This window comes from Suncus etruscus, chromosome 1 (assembly GCF_024139225.1).
Source record: "Suncus etruscus isolate mSunEtr1 chromosome 1, mSunEtr1.pri.cur, whole genome shotgun sequence".
Lineage (NCBI taxonomy): Eukaryota > Metazoa > Chordata > Mammalia > Eulipotyphla > Soricidae > Suncus > Suncus etruscus.
The window spans coordinates 39,647,555-39,661,609 of record NC_064848.1 but is presented as its reverse complement, the minus strand read 5'-3'; the positions used below and the strand labels follow the sequence as shown (position 1 = coordinate 39,661,609).

General features: G+C 39.2%; 1 protein-coding gene across 1 annotated transcript; it reads left to right on the top strand.

Moving 5' to 3' along the window:
- Window positions 1-11,710: 11,710 nt before the first annotated feature.
- LOC126002417 (glucose-fructose oxidoreductase domain-containing protein 2) lies at window positions 11,711-13,807 on the top strand. The gene has a single exon (XM_049769381.1). The coding sequence runs from the start codon at window positions 12,008-12,010 to the stop codon at window positions 13,163-13,165; it is 1,158 nt and encodes a 385-aa protein (XP_049625338.1). The 5' UTR covers window positions 11,711-12,007; the 3' UTR covers window positions 13,166-13,807.
- Window positions 13,808-14,055: the final 248 nt, after the last annotated feature.

Below are 14,055 nucleotides of genomic sequence, written 5' to 3'. Positions count from 1 at the left end.
AATCAAGGCTCATTAAACTTTTTCTAGGGCCTGGCGGGTTATGAAGATGAGATATTGGTCAGAAGAATTGCTGTGTAGTTTGGACACACCAAGTTCAAGAGTTACCAGATTAGGGAGAAGACTTAGGAATGGGACCACAGAGAATTGGGAAAAGTATTTATTTTTTATGTCAAAAGGAGTTATCAAAAAAAATAATAGGTGAAGAGAATACCTTTAGTTTTCTTCACCCCTACCCCCACCAATTAGGACCACTCCTGCTGGTGCTTGGAGACTATGTGGTATCAAGGATCAAACCTGATTTTTCCATATATATTACATGCACTTCTTTAGTCTATTTTTCTGGCCCAGAGGGAAAAACTGTTTAATTTGTAAGTGCATTTTTCAATATGAGACAGTTAGAAATCAGTTAAGTGACTTTAGACAAATTAATTGGCCTCTTGAAATTTAGTTTCTCTTTCAGCAAAATGTAAATATGCTAGTTTTTATCTTTTTTCAATTTTATTTTCAGAAGCTCTTTACGTTTATTTTCAAGGTGATTAGTAGTTGTAATGAACAATGTTAGAAAAATGTTCGAATGTTAGACAATGTTAGAAGAGCACCTGAGTATAGTAGACAACATGCAGTGTTGCAGGATTCAGAAGACAATGTTCTCCATGTAGAGGACTGGGGAATGTAGAGGTTTTAGACAGTCAATTAGGATAACTATTACTATCATTACTAGCTCATCATTTTGCCTACAGGCAGCTCCAGCTTGTCATGTATTAGACTAGCATAGGAAAGTAAATTCTTTATTCTCTCTGCCTTCTTCTTGTCACATTTATAGTTGTCCTAGATTTTGTTATGAATGTTAAAAGAGCTTAAACTGAAAGAAAATGGTCCCTGATCAGACTCCCCATTTTTCCTTTGACATTTTATTTATATTTTGGGTCTGTTTCAATCCTTTAATCCTGTAAGTTTCTGGACAAAGTTGGAATTCTTGTTTTTTAAATAACAATGATATTCATTTAATATGAATTCCTAGGAAAAGGAGAGAAATGGGTCAGACTTCTACAACTATGTGTCATCTGAGTCCTTGGCATGAGAAGGAAGCTATCAGACTAAGTTTAAAATATTTCTCTTCCCTGATCTAGTATTAACTAAATTTGTTTTATAAGTTGTGAAACATTTTAGCAGATAAAATGTTGGTACAGAAAGCTCAGGGGGTAAGTGGAGTAAGCATAAGTAGGAAGTCAAGGAAAGATTCATGTTTATGATTTAAGTAGAACCTCCTCCTACTGTCTTTTTTTTTTTTAAGAAACCCAGCCATTGCTGAAAGTCCTGAGAGAGTAGGTTGGAACTCTATTGTAGCAAATCTTTATTTCCATTTCTCTACAGTAACGAATGCAGCATGAGAACACACACAAGTCCCTTTTAAAGGAAACCATCACATCTACTCCCACTTTCCTAACAGGTTTTCTAAATCTTCAATAAGTTTGTGTTAGCTGGGAAAGAAAGTCTGAATTTAGGCATCAAAAATGTTCCCCCCCCCAGCCCAATCTGTATAATTACTGTTTTTTCCTGAAGCCTTTCAAAATACTATAATTAACAGATTGGCAGATAACCCATATAACTGCAGTTAAGGCAAATATAGTATGCAGCTGTCTTTGCATTAAGTGATTAAATCAAATAGCATAGTTTTGAAGTACATTTATAAAGCATAAATTTACCTCCTGGCAAAACTGTCTTAAGTAACACACCCTACACCATCTGTTCATTCAGTATTAATACCATATTTCCCAGGACTATAGCTATAGAGAGAAGCACTACCAGCTGTGCAAAACCAAGAGGTGCTGAGAGATTCTTTCTAATACTCAGCAACTTTGGATCTTATGAAGGAGACTCACAGTGATTGTGCATCTGAAACTCACGTACACATATTACCACTCAGATCTGTATATGCACATGCATGCATATGCATATATTCCTCAGGGAAATAGAGATGACTATGTGCTCATTTTCCATAGATAAGGCAATTATCACCATTATGAATTTAAATGCTTTCTTTTATTATTTTATTGATTCAACACACCATATTAAATACCTTTGTATTTGTACTACTGTGCTAGGCAGTAGTTATACAGTGAACTTACTTATACAGGAATGTCAATGCCCCATGCTTTCATGGAAATTACTATCAAGAACAGAAATTTCATTAAGAGACTCAATAAATGATGGTGGAATTAAGTCAGAGTAAAAATTGGCTTAATCTTTTTTTGGAGTTTATAAGTCAAGAGTTTTATTTTATGATTTTAAAATATATAACATAAAATAAATATTTAATTAAAACTATATGCAAAATCTACCATGAGTGGCAAAAACTCAGTGGGAAAAAAATAACAACAAGAAAAGGTGTTGAAATCTGGTAAGGAAAATTAATGATAGCAGTAAAAAGAAATACAAAATTGGGTGATTCTGACTCGTGAAAAGTATCAGAAATACCTAGCATATACTGTTAAATGAAAATCATGTACAAATTGGAGTAAGCATAGTTATCAGTCTTGAGTGTCCACTAGATTGTCTAGGAGCTTTACAAAATATTTATGTCCCAGTCCCAATCAAATTTGTTAGCAAACCAGAAAGGGGGCAGAAAAATAGTCAAGTGTCTGTCTTGCATGCAGCCAACTTTGGTTTTGATGCCTGGCACCACACATGGTTGCTCATGTTCCACATGAAACAATCCCTGAATACAGAGCCATAAAATACCCTGCCAGTGCTACCCAAAAATCCAAAACATAAAAGAATAAGTAAATAAAAAACATTGGGAGTGAATTTTAGACATCACCTACGTAAACATTTTTAGAAACATTATATAGATTTTAAGAAACCATATACTGTAAAAAGTGGAATTTGTACTAGACTTTGAATATTACCATAATCCAGCACATCTAACATCTTCAATGTTAGCCTATGGTCACAAGTGTACAATTGTATTTAAATTAATTTGAATAAAATAGAAATAAAATCTGGGTTCTTCATCACCCAATCACTCTTACAATTTTTATTTATGGCTAATGGTTATCATGTTGTACAGCACTAGAATTCACTGTGTTTTTGTGCAGATACTGGGAGAAAGGAACTGTCATTCACTGCTGCTGGGAATGTTGGCTGGTCTAGCACTTTTGAAATAATGCAAGCATTCCTAAAAATAAAAAAGAAATTGAGCTCTTATATGATGCAACAATGCCCTACTGGGAATATACCCTAAAAGCCCAAAACACAATGCAGAAAAGGAATCTGCACTCCTGTGTTCACTGAAGCACTATTCACAATATTCTAATAATTTGGAAACAACCCCAGTTCCCAAGAACAGATGACTAAATAAAGAAATTGTGGTACATTTACATAATAGAATACTACACAATCATTAGGAAAATGACTTGATAAAATTGATAAAATACATTGATGGATATGGAGAGTATTATACTGAGTGAAATGAGTTGATGGGAAAGAGATAGACAAAGAATGATCTCACTTATTTGTAGGAAAATTTTACAAAGATAGTATGGTAGTAATATCTTTGAAGTTTTATTTTGTTCCGTTAAACTGGACTAAACTTTAAGATACACGAAGATCTTATTTAATGAAGCAGAATACATTTTATTCCTTTTTAACTGTTTTTGGAAAGCAACAAAGAAGCTAATTTAAATATTAAATATATAACGGACTAAAAACTTGTCAATTTTCTTGGAAGCATAGAGTGAGAGCTTGCAAAGTCATAACTTAAGAGTTAGGAGTAATTATATAGGTACTCCATGCCAGTATTTTTATTTCATAGATGAAAATTTAGAGATGGAAAATTTGCTTCACATGGTCTCACAACTAAGTCAAGGCAGAATCTGAACCAGAGTACAGGTTTTCCAGTTTCCAGACTTTTACTATATACCACTTTCCAGACACTTAGCAGATAGGAAAACCAAAGCCAGACACAAAGGTAAACTTTTTCCATCAAGGCTTTCTAAAAAAGGAGTGTTCTGGGAAGGAACACAAAAAGCAATCCAAGTAGTCAGTTGGAAATGAAATAACAGATGTTATTTTGTGAAAGAAAATGGAGGCAGACTTACATTTTCTGGCTTACGTGAAGCATCAGAAATGTAAATATCTTTGTTCACCTTTTTTTTTTCTCTCTCTCTTTAAAAATTTCTGTCATTCTGTGGTAGCTTCTTTAGAGATACTAATGATCTGCCCTTTTGGGGTATATAGCATTATCTGAAATTTTGTCTCTCCAATAATATCTTTCTGTCACATAAACAGTAATGACTTCTTATTAAACACAGAACTTTCTGTTGTTGTTAACTAAAAAATAAATAAAGAAGTTTTCCTTCATTAAAATCTGAATAACATAGAGTTGCTAGACTGGACTGCAAGATTCAGGCTGCAAAAGAAGTATCTGAATTTTGTTTTACATCAATATTTATTACTGAATCAGCAGCTCCATTTGATGTGCTTACAATTTACTGGAGTCTTTATCTGGAGGCAGAAACAGATTCCATAATTCTTGTGAATCACATATCCTCCAGGCATTTTTTATAATCTAATTTTTGTTTACTGTCACTTGTACTAAGCATTTCACATTGCAATTCATAAAGAAGCAGTTCACAGAAAACTAGTAACTGGATACCCCAATAGTTTCCATTTTATTAGTCAGTGGGAGTTGGCTTTCAACTTCTCAGCTTATAATTTATGACCGGAACAGACAATTTATCATTTTAGGATGTGTTCAAGCATAGCCCAAAGTTTTAACAAGACTGCTCCCTTTATTTCAGAGCCCCTCCCTGTTTTCAAGTCTCTTCTATTTTAACAAAAAGAACAGTCTTTTTTAGTTTTTCCTTGACTTTAAATGTGTTTTGAAACAATGTATAAGAAAAATGAGATGCGAAGTAAAATCTACAAAGACGGAGAAAAAAGTGGAAGTCTTTTGAGGTCATGCAAAAAATTAAGTGAAAAGATGGCATAATTATTTTGACAGCAGGTGAGATCTCTAAGCTGTTAATTAAGAGACTAACCATTAGGAACAAGACTCAGGTTTCTTCTCTGGAATTATCAGAAGTTTTGATTATATGGTTCTATTTTTAAATGCCATTTTATAGCTTTGTAAATGACAGAGGAAGCACCTTGACAAAATGATCATCCCTGAAGGGACAAAAGTAAAACCACTGTATGTCAAGTTTTCATTTTACATAACTGAGAATTATTTACCTTATAGACAAAAGACCATTATGAGAAATAGGTGATATAATTAGACATGCCTATGCTAGGCCAACTAATAAATCAGGCAAGTTTGTGCCTTAAGTAAAATTATCTCTTTTGCTGATGGGATAAATGGATGGATAGAGAGCAGAATGGATGATAGGTAGACAGATGCTATTAGTTCTAATATAAATAACAACCACTTATATTAGCTTGGTCATATTCATGTAAAGCTAAAAATTAAACTTAAAATATTATAGATAATTACGAATGAATAGATGGGTTATGGCTTCAGTAGTAACTAGAAATAACACAATGAAACACTGTTCTCTCTAACAGGAATACTTTGTCTCACTCTTTTTTCTCAGCTTCTACCATAAATCCTCTCATTTAGTAGTAGTTAAATATTGTTACAAAAGTGGATATAAAGAGAGAGAATTATTCCCACGTGTAATGTTATCAAATTGCATGTTAGTGATTGTTACAGAAATTTTCCCATTGGAAAATTAGTATGAAAAGAGACATTCCAAATGTTACGCTGAACAACCTGTCTAGATATCTCTGACCAGGCCTGGAAAGGGAAGTGTTTGGGATAAGGCTACGGAATGGACAAGATTTAAAGGTCATGAGTAAGTAGGACAGTGTCTACAGCAAGGAGACCTGAAAATACGGGCCTTATACCTGAAGATATAATTCAGTGCTCTGGAAAATTATAGTACTGTGGATTGATCCTCAGGCTTCAGTCATAAAAAGCATGCACTTTGAGGCAAATCCCTGGTCCCTTTAGCTTTTATTTTTCTAGAAAACTAGAGTTAAACTAACAGATATTTTCCAAAGTCTGAGGAATACTTTCACAATATATTCTAGTATTGATATCATTAATCTGACTCCTGAAATAAAGGTGTTTACTTTTTTTTCTTTGAAAAAGGGAAATAAAGGGGCCAGGAAGGTGGCACTAGAGGTAAGGTGTCTGCTTTGCAAATGCTAGCCAAGGAATGGACCGGGGTTCGATACCCCAGTGTCCCATATGGTCTCCCCAAGCCAGGGGCGATTTCTGAGCACATAGCCAGGAGTAACCCCTAAGCATCAAACGAGTGTGGCCCAAAAACCAAAACCAAAAAAAAGGGGGGGGGGGACAAAGGAACAGGCTATTGTGTTAGTGAACATGATATTCCATATAGTTTTTCACAATGTATTTTACTTAGTTCCTTACTCAACTCTTACCTCATTCTGTATCCAAATATTAAAAGATGCTCTCATACATTGTGCATTTGATGTTGAACTAGATCCAAGAAAACAGCTTTTTTAAAGGATTACTGGTGCTAATCATACACCTTGTTTCTTCCTACCTACTTCTCAGAATTTCTTCCTAACTTACATTCTAAACCAGCTTTATATAAAACACTAACCTGAACTTGAGAACAGGGTTAGATAATAAGTCCACCATCCTTGCAAATTACTAGCTCTAGATTAAACTTGTTTACATTAAACCAACTCTTGTTTCTTGAATATTGGCCTTTCAGATGTGAATATAAAACTTTGGCAATATAGCAGTTGCATTATTTTCTAGATATGTTGTGATAAAATGATTTTAATTATACATTGAACTTCGTGTAATGCACGAAGGGGGGAAAATTATGTTTGAGATGAAAAATTTTGCTTTAAAGAAAAGAACCTTTATTTTTGGTCTTTGAGCCAGGCAGTGATCACAGAAAATTTCTGACAGCGCTTAGAGACATTATGTGTGGTCAGGTACACATATTGGCTGGCTACAAGGCAAATACCTTAACATTTGTACTGTCTTTTTAGTTGCTAAAATAACATTCTATAATGCAAGTTTATATTTTGATTTATATTTGCAAATGCTCATGCCAATTGTTATAATTTTGTATATTTTTAAATTTTCTTCATTCACCATGAACTTACAACATTATTTATGATAGGATTTTAGGCACACAATATTTCAACACTGATCCTTTCACAGTGTCCACGCCCCTCACTTACTCCATTTGCCTCCCATCTACCACTAATCTACTTCTAATACAGGCACTATTTTTTTCATTATTTTTAGTTTGTGCATGTGGTTTACAGTAAGATTGCTTTCATACATAATAGGCTTTTATACACAACCCTTTGCCACTCCTCTCTGTGACATCTCTTCCTCTTCTTGGTTTAGAACTTCCTCCACCAATCATTGCTTTCTCCCTCTCTTATCTCTCAGCCCCCTCAAGAGGCATATTTTCTACCAGCTCTCAATGTTCTTTGTTTCCTCTGTCTTTGGTTATTCTTTAGTTCTTTATTATATTTCTTTATGTCTTGCATCTGAGAGATCATTTTGTATTTGTTTCTTTGTCTCTGAAACCTCACTAAGCATGCTATCATGAATATCATATATTCTCCAGCCTCCTCCATCTAGCAGCAAATTTCATGACCTTATCTTCATATAGCTGAGAAGCATTCATGTGTATATGGACTAGTGTTTCTTTATCAGTCATCTATTCTTGGGCACTTGAATATTTTTCCAGACTTGATCTCTTATGGATAGTACTGCAAGGAAAGAGGGATGCAAATGTCTTTTCTATGTTTTGTTTGTAGGTCCTTGGGGGGCATATTCTAAAAAAGTGGAGTTTCTGAGTAAAATGGAAGTTTAATTTCTAAATTTTTAAAGAAAGTTCATATTCTTTTCCAAAAGGCTGGATCAGTCTGCATTTCCACCAGCAATGAATGTGAGTCCCTTTCTTCCTGCATCCACACCAGCACTGACTGTTTTAGGACTTTTTGATGTGCACCAATATCTCAGATATGAGATGGTATTTCATTATTGTCTTGATTTATATCTCTCTGACGATTAGTGATGCAGAGCATTTTTTCATATGCCTATGACCATTTGTATTTTTTCTTTGAGAAATTTTTTGTTCTTCTCCCTATTTTTTGATGGAGTTGGTTTTTATTCTTCTTAGAAATTTCTACAGTGCCTTTTATATCTTTGATATTAATCCTTATCAGATGGGTAAATATTTTTTCTCAATGATGAGGAGCAGTGTTTCAATTCTGGTCATTATTTCCTCTGAGATGCAGAAGCTTAATTTAATATAGTCCCATTTGTTTATCTTTACTTCTATTTGCTTGGTCAGGTGTTTCTTCCTTGTAAATCCCTTTAGATTCAACATCATGGAGAGTTCTGTCTGTGTTTCCTATTATGAACCTTATGGATTCAGGTCTTATTTCCATGTATTTAATCCACTTCAATTTTAAAAAATATTTTTAAAAATAAGAATTATTCAGTAATAATATCAGTTACAAGGGAGAGCTTTTTGTGTCATTATTTTAAGGCTTAAAGTGACAATTTTTATTATTTTAATTAAAAATATTGGGAAAACACCCTACTAGTCTCACTTGGGCAGTATGCATTCCCATATATTTATATTCAGCATGTACTACTGTCTTGATATGCTTACACACAAGTACAGATTGAGAGAAGTGGACATCAGTGTTTGAATTTCTATTATGTAGGCAACACAATAAATTTTTCTGTTAGTAGAAAGGTATATAAGTTTATTTTCAGATGTAAAATGAAGAATTAGAGAGAGGTATATAGGTATATGTGGGTGCATTTATGCCAATGTAGAGATAGACAAGCTTTAAAGTAAACTGTAATGGGATAGTCAGACAATAGTGGAAGGATCTTGACATTTTGGCAGAGGGCTTGGCATGGCATACTGCAAGTACAAAACTATGATTTTATTTATTTGGTTTTGGGGCCACACCCAGTGATGCTCAGGGGTTACTCCTGGCTATGTGCTAAGAAATTACTATTGGCTTGAGGGACCATATGGGATGCTGGGGATCAAACCGAGGTCCATCCTGGGTCAGCTACATTCAAGGCAAATGCCCTACCACAGCTCTATACAATTAAAATTATAGTATTAGTTTAAAATGGATTTGTATAAAAGCCAAATAGAACTTAAGTGACATTGGCCAAACAAACCCTGGGAGATTGACCCAAAAAGATAAACACCTTCAGGGAAAGCTATGTGGAGGCTGTGTCCATGAGAAGGCTGAGATGTAGTGGTTTCCTCCACAGATAAGAAGAATAAACATTTCATCTTGACAAAGAGAATTTATATTTAGGTTTGTAGGTATGTGTCCCAGGGATTATTGGAATATAAGCTATGTCACAAGAGTCAGAACAAAATGATAATCTTTCAAATAAAAAATACTAATAACACCTGTTGATTAGTAAAAATCCTGTTGATATCATCCTTCTTAGTCATTTATTAAGGTTGCTGTGGACAGAATCCTGGCCATTATAAAAGTGTGCACTCTGCCACTGCAATACACTCCCAAAACTACACTTACCTATTAACAATAATTTTTTTAGTTTATTTTTGTGAGGACAACACACAAAAGTGCTAGTGGCCCCCAGAGCACATTTGGCAATGCTATGGAGGGTTTGCCACGGGAGAGAAGAGCTCACACTTTGCATATTCTAGGAATGTACCTACAGTTTTAACAATCTCCCTGGGCCCTCTATGTTAACATTCACAAATATAATTACCCTATATCATGAAACAAAAATTGGGTTATTTTCTTTTTTAATTTGATTTGGGCTACACCCAATAGTGCTCAAGGTTAACTCCTGGTTCTGCAATCAAAAATCACTGCTGACAGGTTTGGGGGACCATATGGAATGCTGGGAATCAAACCCCAGTCAGCCCCATATAAGACAAATGCCCTCCCAAGTAGGGTTAGTTTCAAATAAAGAAATGAAAAAATAAATGAGCCCAATGTTTCACAAGATATATAAATGACATGTGACAATAGAAGACTTTAAAATTATAAAAACGCAATTCTTTTAACTTGGATATTTGGGCCTCTTTATTATTAAAATGTAGTTTACACTTCTTTTTGAGCCACTCCTAGTGATGATCATGGAATCACTCTTACTAAGGGTCAAACCTGGATAGGCCATCTGCAAAGCAAATATCCTACTTGCTGTATTACTTTTCCAGCCAATAGTCTGCACTTTTAAAAGACCTTTATTTATTTAGAAAAGCATTGGGATCACACCTGTCAATGCTCAAGGGTTATACCTGACTATGTTTGGGGAACTATATGGGATGCTGGGGATCAAACCAAGGTCAACTGCATGCAAGGTAAGAACTCCATGCACTACCCCTTCAAAAGATCATATTTCTCTTTAACTTCCTTAACTCCTATCATCATTACTCCTCATTTACCCTTTCTAACTTAAGTACTGTAGAGTCCTAAGTCACCGACCAAAGTGGTGCCCTGGAGTTAACACCCACTCAACTATTTTAAAAGGCATAAAAAGGACACTTATGTCTTTTCAACATTTTATGGTTGTTTTCTTTGACGGCTATAACTTTTGCTGAATATTTTCTTATACAGTGACGATCCCCCCCCCATTTTTTTTTATCTTCTCTTTGTGAACTGCTCAATATGGAATTTGGTGTAAAAGAATCACTCAGTTTAATGCTTATGTTTGAACCAAGTCATGGGTATTGTTGGAAATGTTCTTATGCCCCCATATACTCTGATAGTGCCACGTGGCTTTATTTCTTGTTTGCTTAGGCACACTAAAATGGGAAAATACTATACATACCAATAAGTTCTTATCTAATAGAGATGGGAACACACAAATCTTGTAGTACAATGGGACCTTACACCCTGAACATTGACATAAAGACCTGGCACAGGCCTCAGAAGAATGGGCATTATCCATTCACCCCTGATCTAGAGAAGACATCTACAAAACATCCAAGGTTGCATATAACATCACCTGGAGGCATTCCTCTACCAGGGAAGACCCTACATCTGCTCTGACATCGATCTACTCAAAAGAGACTTCCCTTAACACTGAGAAGACTTAACAAGAACAATGACCTGCTTACTGGACAGGGCTTGCTGTATTGCCCCTTAATTGTGAGGTTTGTCTATAACATCACTTGGAAGCAATCCTCTACCACGGAAGACCCTACCACTGCTCAGACATTGACCTGCTCAAAAGAGACTTCCCTTAACACTGAGAAGATTTAACAACAACGACCTGCTTACAGGACAGGGCTTCCTGCATTGACCTTTAATGGTGAGGTGAAACGAGAAGACACTCCACATCATGACTTCAATGTAGGATATGCAGAGACCAGGATCTTTAATACAGAAACATGATACCAATAACAGAGACTTTGTGAAAAGTGTGTTGGCACTACGGACAATGTCTTGGATTGGACGATAACTTGCCTGAAGCCTAGAGTTGGTCTTATGCCAGAAAACTTCAGGGGTAGGATCTCTTTGTATTTAGGCCAAGGTTATTCCTTTCCATGCCTCTCATATTTTGATGGGCCTATGCAAACAACAATTGCCACTCTAACACCGTTTTTACTGTGCTCCTTTGACTCTAATCCTAAAAAAAAAAAACCCACTTAAAATTTGAGGTTAACGCCCTTTTGCCGAGCTCCCGGTTCCTTAGAAACCAGGCGGCGCGGCGCGCTGGAGGTTCCCGGTGGTGGCGGCGCTCAACTAGGGGCCGGGCCGTTCGCCCGCGCGTCCCCGTCGGCCTCTCCTTCACCGCGGAGGGCTGCGGGCGGCGGCTTGTCGGGGAGGCGGCAGGCAGCCTTCGGGAAATCCGTCGAGACGCGACGCCCGGTGTCCGGGCGATGCCAGCGTGCCAGGAGCCATGTCTGACCAGGCGCCAGGAAAGGCCATCTTCCTCCAGGAGGCCCTGGTGAGGAGATGAGTTGGTGAGCGACAGGCCGGCATGAAGACGCTCCCGGGAGTGGGTGTGTTTGGGACCGGCAGCTCGGCCCGAGTTCTGGTGCCCCTGCTGCAGGCTGAGGGCTTCACTGTGGAGGCCCTGTGGGGGAAGACGGAGGAGGAGGCCAAGCAGCTGGCCGAAGAGATGAACATCACTTTCTATACCAGCCGCACGGATGATGTCCTGCTGCATCAGGATGTGGACCTGGTGTGCGTCAACATCCCACCTCCACTAACCCGCCAGATTGCCGTGAAGGCACTAGGTATTGGGAAGAACGTGGTGTGCGAGAAGGCGGCTACCTCTGTGGATGCCTTCCGGATGGTGACGGCCTCCCGCTACTACCCACAGCTCATGAGCCTGGTGGGGAACGTGCTGCGCTTCTTGCCCGCCTTCGTGCGCATGAAGCAGCTGATTGCGGAGCACTACGTGGGTGCCGTGATGATCTGCGACGCCCGCGTCTACTCGGGCAGCCTGCTCAGCCCCAGCTACGGCTGGATCTGTGACGAGCTCATGGGCGGCGGCGGCCTGCACACCATGGGCACCTACATCGTGGACCTGCTCACCCACCTGACGGGCCGCCGGGCCGAGAAGGTGCACGGGCTGCTCAAGACCTTCGTGCGGCAGAACGCGGCCATCCGCGGCATCCGGCACGTCACCAGCGACGACTTCTGCTTCTTCCAGATGCTCATGGGCGGCGGCGTATGCGGCACCGTCACGCTCAACTTCAACATGCCGGGCGCCTTCGTGCACGAGGTCATGGTAGTGGGCTCGGCGGGGCGCCTGGTGGCTCGGGGAGCTGACCTCTATGGACAGAAGAACTCTGCCTCCCAGGAGGAGCTGCTTCTCGCGGACTCGCTGGCCGTGGACACGGGGCTGCCCGAGCGGGGGCCCCACGACGTGCCCCTGCTCTACCTGAAGGGCATGGTCTACATGGTGCAGGCCCTGCGCCAGTCTTTCCAGGGCCAGGGTGACCGCCGCACGTGGGACCACAGCCCCGTCTCCATGGCCGCCTCGTTTGAGGACGGGCTGTACATGCAGAGCGTGGTGGACGCCATCAAAAGGTCCAGCCGCTCTGGGGAGTGGGAGTCGGTGGAGGTGCTGACGGAGGAGCCCGATGCCAACCAGAACCTGTGTGAGGCGCTGCAGCGGAATAACCTGTGAGCCTGGAGCCTGCTTGGGGCCCCTAACGGGGAGGGCAGGGGCTATGACAGGAGGCTGTGATCATATTTTTAATTTCAGGAGTCCATGTGGTTGGGGGGAGCAAAGTCCTATAGGCTCCCCAGAAATGTGCACTCTGGCAGCTGGTTAACTTTCAGACTTGTAGGCCAACACAGCTCATGGTTGCACAAGGATGGAGAAGGGCAGCATCCTCTGACAGTGGGGCTGCAGTGGCTTCACTTGGGGAGACTGTGACTTCACTTCAGGGGCTGCTGCACCTGAAATCGTGTTTCTCCCTGATGAGAAGCCCAGCCAGGAGCCTGCTGGGCTGGGCTCGTTCCCTTGTGCCTGAGAAATGACAGGAAGGCTCGTTCCTAGGCCCTCCTTGGCCAGCTCATCTCAGGAAAGATGGAGGCAGCCAATCCTCCTTCAGGATCTCCAGTCCTTGGCCCTGCCTTGCAGCTCTGCCCCTCTGGCCTCCAGGCTGCCCCTCTGCTAGCAGGGAAGAGAGGGTCCTCCTTTAGCTGAGAGCACTCAGGATCAGCTGACCTAGGGCAGGGGGCCTCTGATTCGCAGAGAGTAGCTTCTGATACTGTTAATAAATCAGGATCTGCAGCACCACAAAAAAAAAAAAAAAAAAAAAAATTTGAGGTTAACTTAAGCTAATATGCATGTACATGGAAATGTAAAAAATACTATGCCTCTAGTGTTTAAGGAGTTATGTAAGTTTTATGGCTTTAGATTGCCTTGTGTGCTGTTAAGAAATATTATAATGTGTTACAATCTGGGGACTTGAGGGACAAAGTAATTGTACATGGATTCTGTTTTATTTATCTTAATGTTCTTTGGCTGAAAGTTCAAAGTTAAGATATCAGCAAGGGGACTTCTTCTGA